We start from the raw sequence: 7525 nt of genomic DNA, 5'->3' as shown, positions 1-7525 counted from the left end.
GCAAAAGTCATCCCAAAGCGGGGGCCATCCCCAGGCAGGGCTGCACCAGGTTTGCTTGAACAATGTTCCTCTTTCATTTCTCTTTGGTGCTTTTGGCTGGACGTCAGTGTCACAGCGGTCACTAGGGTTAGGGCTCCCCAAGAGCTAACAAACCCTGGGTGCACTGTGGCCAGACCATGACCCCATGACAGCAAAGGAGAGGAGACACCACAGCCCATGGACACCTCTCAGCTGTGGAGACCTGCCCTGCAGAACAAGAGGGCTATTGGGTTAGTGGGTAGCAGGATAATAGGGTGGGCTGAGCACTAGCTCACCTGTGGACATGTGCCCAGCCACTGATTAGAGCCTGCAGCTTCTGTGTAACTGTGGCCTGGCTTTGCTCTGGCTGGCTGTACCAGGGAGCAACCACATACATACCTTGGTGTGGACCCGCACCCACCATCAACTGGCCAAGGACCAGAGCACCCATCCTCATCATCTGGATCAGGTGATGTCAACAGCATGATGAGGAGAAAACAAGGAAAACTCTACTGAGAGGATGGCCCATGAGGGGGAAGACAGTCATCATACTGCACATCTGTGGCTGAACTGTAGTGCTCTGACACACAGATATATTTTCAGTTCTCTTTCTATAAGCTATACCCTTCACTTTGTTATAACCTCCTATCCCTAATAAATTCTCACATGTGACTACTGATTCTCTCTCTAGTACAGTGCAGCTAACCTCAAATCTGAAAACACCCAAAAGCCTCTCTAGTGGTGGGTAACAGATGGGTATCTTCAGGTTTAAAGCAATTTGGTTTCCTATTTCAGTCACCTACAGGAATAGTTTCCAGCTCTCGGCATCAGACATTGATCCTGAAATATAGCTTAGTCCTACAATTTTGTGTCTTGGTAGAGCTCCATCTTCAGTATCTTTTTAAAGATACCAGTGGCAAGAACATTAGAGGAGAGACGCAAACTTTGAGTAGTAAGATAAGTTCTTCACATAAGAATTCAAACTTCCGGTTGCTTATGAGACTTCAGGTATTCAGACCTGACAGCGATTCAGAAAGGTGACCAAATTGCTCGCTTGCTGACAGATATAACAAAACCATACAATCTGTATTTTGACAGAAATCAGGACTAACGGGCATTTTGATTTGTGCATATGGTATAAGCTGGGCGAATGTACCTAGCTATAGGAAACCTGACATAAATATATAGCCAAAAGATGATATTTCTGAACAGATGCAGGCACAACATGCTCACAAATCACACCAGGATATGCTCTTGTACAACATTAAACAAGACACATTCAGAAATACACTTACTCTGTATCAGAAACCTTGACAACTGTAGAAAAATATTTCAAAATACAATAATATTGCCAAGTGTGATCATACTGGTAACCTTATTTTCTCTGGTAGTGAACATTAGTAGTTAGTAGCACTACTCTTTAGTAGCTCTGCTCTTTGAAATAACAAATGTTTCCAATATTCATTTGCACCCTCTGATACAAAAATAGATTTTGCTTACGTCCAGTGGTGTCCTGCTATAGCTAGAATTGACTGTCACAGCTGAAGGTCATGAAGTGACTCAGTGCCAATACAAACAGATGAAATATGGAAAAGCCACATTTTAAAAATCTTATCTTACTAAAAGAACTAACTAACTCCTGAAAAATATAAGCTCAGAATAGTGGAGTGTCAGCCATAACTTTTCAACTAATCAGGCGTATTTCAAAGTTAAACCAGGAGAAAAAAATCAGTCATAATATTTGTAAACCTAAATAAAACAGGCTAGGATTGTACTTGGGGACTAGAAGCAACTCAGTTAATTTCTCTAGTCAGACAAAGACCTTCTGCATGACTTTGGATAAATTTTGGGGGACAAGGTTTTGGAAGGTATGTAAATGCCTAGACATACATTTAGATGCATATTGGGATATTTGGTAAAGATTCTCATAGTCATTGAAAATGTGTGTATATAGCTTTCTTTAATGTTTTTTCTTTTTTTTTTTTCTTTTTCTTTTCCCCCCAAGGATGATTTGTGGATGATCAGGGATCTAAATGTGCATGAATCTAAATGAATAAAATTCATAATTCCTCTTATTTTAATTGTGACTGTATGATAGTACAATGCCAGCAAAATCTTTGAGAACTCTAGTAATTTCTGTTCTTTTCTGTAATGTAAGAGGCATTTAACCTTCAATAGTAGCTGTTAAAATAAATATAAATATATGAAATGCTGTGAGACAGTCATAGTATGGTAATGTAGCCTTATTTCAGGCTTGSTTTAGGTAAGGAAGAAAAGTATATCGTTCTGAGCATAAAGAATACATGTTTCTTCTGTAATTTGCTTTCCCTGTTTCAACAGCTCATCAGAGAATGGAAATACCTATAAAATAAATTGGATAGGGAAGGATTTCTTATGCCCAAAATTGTAGCATCTAAGTAATAGAAAATGCACAGCTGGGAGTTGCTTAGCACCTCAGAGCCAGGGCAGAACTGGTATATTTGTTTCAGGCTTGACTGTGCAATATTAAATTAAATGAGTCATCTTTAGCTTAAGTAGAATTCTCCTAAAATCAGGAAGACTAATTATACAGAAATCACTCAAATTAAAAGGAATTAGAGTGAGAGAGGCTGTAAAGGAGCACAGCTATGTGCATTTTGGACAATTGGAAAACATTTCTTCCCTTGATGTCCATGGTATTTGTGTGAATTAGCTAACTGCTGACTGGAAGGCATTTGTAAGCACTTACTGGTGTTTATTGGACTTGATGGTTCAAAAGCTGCATTGGCTCAAGRAATGCCTTGACGTGAGGAAGCTGGAAGGAGTCTTCAGGAGAAAATATCTTAATTGTATTTCTTATAGTCTGTCATAAGCATTTACTATGAGCAGTTGTCAGAGGTAGGCTAATGCACAATGAAAACTTTTGGATCATTAAGTATGGCAGTTACCATGGTACAATGCTGGACTGGCATAGATTCCAAAACATATAAACAAAAAATGTTATAGGCAGAAATGACATTTTGATATTTCTAAACTATCAGTTGTCTAAACCATCCCAGCTTTAGAATCTATACTCACTATTTTTTCCCTTCTACAGTGGACCGGTATGACATTAATACCAATATCTTGGCAAAGTATATCATGTAAATTATATCATAATTCAATTTACAGTATGKAATTTAACATTTACTGTATTTTTTAGTTTATATTTATTTACATTTACATTTATTCTTTGTATGATAAAGCAACAAACTTTTCTGCTTCAAATTATTCAACTATGGTCAGTCCAGTTTAATTATTGCATATAAAAGTGTTTTATTCTTTTCTTCAATCAGACGGCAGCGATCACTTAGAGCGTCCAGATAGAACAGTCTCAGTAAAAACTAATCAAAAGCTCCTGTGAGTGTGAGCATGGGATTCGGTAAACTCAGTAACAAACCATAATTCTAAATATTTGTGTTTAAAAAAAATTACAAAATCTCAACAATAAGTTAATAAAGTGAAATAGTTACCTACTGTGTTTCAGATATAAAAATCCAAACAGCTTAATTTATATTTCACTATTGCAGACATGACAAAAATTGTGAATAATGCTATCCACTGTCATAAGTGGTACTTCAAAATTTCCAACAGAAAACTTATATTTTAATTTTCTGTTCATAGACAGCCAGAAGGAAGAGGCAAAGCCAACCTAATAGTAATCCAACGTTCTGTAGGAGAAACATCAACCAGGGTCGCCGTGTCTGAACATGAGTCATTTCAGGAAGCTAAAAAAAGAATAAGACACCAGAATGAGAGCCAGATATATTCATCTCTGGGAAAAAAAGTCTTATGGGAAAACAAGACAAACTTAATTAAAAAAAAATGCTTTCAAAATCCTGGGTTTTTGAACATAGCTATTAATCTGTAGCATGTTCTGTACATTACAATATCACAGATATTTAAAGTGAAATATTTAAATTAATCAAATTCTATGCATTTTGGCTCTTTTACTAGCACCAACAAGAATTATAAATGRGATTCTAAAATTTGTTAACTTCTCAGTATTTTTACTAATTTTATACAATTGAATGTAAGGGAATGCTTATTTAGTAAAATTAATGATTCCCATTTGTGGGAATAAAGTAGTTTGAGTTATTTTCTTTCTGTACTATATATAGGGTCAATCCTACTCTCACTGACATAATTGGCATCACTGCTATTTACTTGGGCTTTAATAAGCACACAACTAGAAAAGAGAATTTCTTAAGTATGCTTGAAAAAGTTACCTTTAATATTTTTCTCCATAAGTTTTCAGTCAAGAAAGGACACCAGCTGCTTTCATTATCAATTACTCACATGTTGATCTTCTACCTGACAAGATCTTTTTATCAATATTTTAAACAAAATGCATGTCTCAACAGATTCTGTGAAAATAATGYTTCAGGTTGAGAATCTCTTAGTCTTTATGCTAAATGGGTTATACTCATCAGAGGAGATACTATTGACTGTTAGTATAGTTGCATCAAAATATAGTCAGGGCCTTGTATTGAGCGCTTTTTCTTTTTTTTTAAATCTATTTGATAAAATAGATAAAAATATTGATGTTTGATATTTTAACTTCAAAACATGATAAATACTTAAAAGTTGTAGTGAGTGGCCATGGGACTCTGACATCCTTGTTGCCTTCCTTCTTCATTCACAGCACTGGAATGAATCTACTTATTCCCTTGATCTTTGACGCTTCCTCACACAACTGTAAGAACATCAGCCACTGGGAGACACTGCAGTGATGTTGGGGAAGGAGGCTCACGGCACATGCTTCCATCTATCTGCTATCCTTGTCCTTCTGTCAGTGTTAAGTCTCTGAGTCTGCAGCTTTCTCTGAATGTTGATATGGGCCCAAATGAAAACCCGACAGTGAAAATCTATCTCTTGTTTAAAGTTATTTGGAGGGGAGGTAAGAGACGGGGAAGAAACATGCACACTCCCAAAACCATAGATCTTTGCAGCAACTAAGAATTGTTTAAATTATGCTATAAATTTGCATCATAGACCTTCTGAAGCTAGACAGAATTTATACTTAAGGATCAACAGAAAACTAATGCAAATGTAAACGTCTCAAACTTCTGATGAAAATCAAAATTTAAACTGACAATATGACATGTTCTGAGCATGTGTTTTTTTTTGTTTGTTTTGTACGTAAAAACCCTTTAATGAGACCTAGACCTGAATCCAGGATTCCAGTCTAGACCATCAGTCTTCTAAATTTATCCTTGTAGGCCTTCTATTTTATCCCCTTCCCCAGGCCATAGATAAACCTGTTCACTAAAGAAATAAAATGGGAGACTTTTTCAACCCCCACACCTATTGCAAAAACTAGTATTTTGTCTTAGTCAGTGTCAATGCCTACTTATGATATATACATACTCACAACAGTTTGCTAAGCATGTGCACGTTTTAAGAAGAAAATCCCAATAGGTACTATCATCCCTATGTCTGATGAAGATCTCTGCTCCTTTCACCTAAGATATGTTCATATCAGCAGACACACAGAACATTTTGATAGGTTTACCTGATATGGCATCTCTGAAAACAAAAGCTGATTGCTGAGGCAGTATCAGCAAGCTGCCTGTACTCAATGTGTGCAGCCCAGCGGAGAAATGCTGCCTGCTTGGGCACTATATTTGCTGCTATATGTGGCAGATGCATAGCATTTCACCAAGGAAGGGAATATGGCACTATCCCCAAGGTGCATACACTTGCTAACAGTTGAAGTTTGTTGGGGGCAAAAAGTTATTGTTAACTGAGAAGCTACCAAATACTCACTGCTGCTCCCGAGCACATACAAGATATGAAGAAAGAACAATCATTATGTGGAAAGAAAATTAATATAAGATTAATTATGAGCTGGCTAAACAAGAGTCTGGGGAATATATGGCATGGCTGCTGGGGCACAACAGCACAAGGTGAAAGTAATTCCCYCTTTTTCTCCAAAATTTCTCTGAAGCTAGTCAGAGAAAAATTCAGTTAGGTGCCTTGCAGAATGGTGGGTTAGTTTATATTTCTTGGATGACTATTCTTTTTCTTGCTAAATTTGACAGTAAGTCTTTTTGGTCAGGAACAATATAAAGCATTTGTGCAATCAGGCAGAACTGATGTCCCGTCCTTAGGGTTTAATACAATGCATGTGATTTCATAAATATTTATACATAATGATTACTACATAGATACTTAAGAGGCCAATCAAGGATTTGCAACATTGTTCCTTTTCAGAACTTGAAAAGATGCATGCTTTGTCACAGACAAAACTCATTAGAGTGATTTGCTCTGTTCCTTCCAATATATTGGCTTCTCAGTTTTGATTCAGATTCATTAACGAATGTGTTCATATTGGATGTGTTCATATTGGAATGTGTTCATATTAACAACAAAGTATATTATTAAAAAAAGGATATTTGTAGATGAAAATACGACAGAGAATAGAAATCATTTCTGTGCAGAAAGTTGAAAAATATGAAAACACAGCCAATTTTCTTTTAGATGTGCTACATAAGTGTATGAAACTTTTAAGATACATAGATTCCTACAGTGTTACATTAATACTTCCGAAATAAAGTARGTATACTTATGATATTTGGTGTTTGTATTTCTGAGAAACAGAGGTGGGCAACACAAGAGAAGTTCTTTTGATAAAATGCAGAGAAATACACATTGTCAATAAGAAGGAGGTGAGAGGAAATTCTTCCTTCTCTCTCTCCTCTTCTTTCTCGTTCTCATGTCAAGAGCAAGGTGATAGTAACATGCCTAGGACAAGGAAAAACATGTGTCCTGTCTCTGSCTAGCACTGTGTCTTCTCTTGGACATTACAGATTTTTCCCTTTGAAAAGCTAGGGAAAAGCATGTTGTGGTTCTGAGAACTTGTGGACCTGATGGATCCTGAATGGAAGTAAAAGATAGGCCGAAATTCTTCCTAGCCAGCTCAATAAATCCATGCGTATTAAGCAAGTATTCTGTCTCACACTCACATCTGTTTGCATCAGAACAAGATCAAGTCTGTTGACACATCCAAAATTCTTAGGCAGTTCCTCATAGGCTCTGAGAAACAGTTTGTTCACTTTACTTTTTTCACAGTAGTAAATACAGATTAAAAGGCTTAAAATCCAAGGCTATAGGTAGATTTTTAAATATGGCATGGTATATCATATTTCAAGTATTATACTTGAATCTGGTAAATGAAATTATAGGCGGAGGGGGGCAGGGTGTGAACAAAACAGAGACAGCAAGGCTGAGTAACAAAAGTAATTTAGAGAGACAGACTTTTTTTTAACCCTCCTTTGATCTTATGGCTTGAAGTGTCCTCTTTGTTCAGAAGCTTACAAGCAACTTAACATTAAGACATGCACCCCAGAGTGTTGCGGGAACTGGCAGATGTCCTAGCCAAGCCGCTCGTCATCATCTTTGGAAGGTCCTGGAGAATGGGGGAGGTGCCGGAGGACTGGAAGAAAGCCAACATCACTCGGGTCTTCAAAAAAGGCAAGAAGGAGGA

At 37.0% G+C, this 7525-nt stretch overlaps 1 protein-coding gene across 4 annotated transcripts in view; it reads right to left on the bottom strand.

Moving 5' to 3' along the window:
- Positions 1 to 3217: 3217 nt before the first annotated feature.
- Positions 3218 to 7525, bottom strand: part of SLC39A12 (solute carrier family 39 member 12) — a 32130-nt gene continuing 27822 nt past the window's right edge. For all 4 annotated transcript variants that reach the window (XM_026039474.1, XM_026039470.1, XM_026039472.1 and 1 more), the window contains one exon: positions 3218 to 3764. In XM_026039474.1, the coding sequence (XP_025895259.1) occupies positions 3636 to 3764 (129 nt within the window). In that variant the 3' untranslated portion in view covers positions 3218 to 3635. The remainder of the gene's footprint in view (positions 3765 to 7525) is intronic.

Source organism: Nothoprocta perdicaria, unplaced genomic scaffold, assembly GCF_003342845.1.
Source record: "Nothoprocta perdicaria isolate Ctin4 unplaced genomic scaffold, notPer1 scaffold_23, whole genome shotgun sequence".
In the NCBI taxonomy this organism is placed as follows: Eukaryota; Metazoa; Chordata; class Aves; order Tinamiformes; family Tinamidae; genus Nothoprocta; species Nothoprocta perdicaria.
This window is presented reverse-complemented; position numbering and strand designations above follow the sequence as displayed.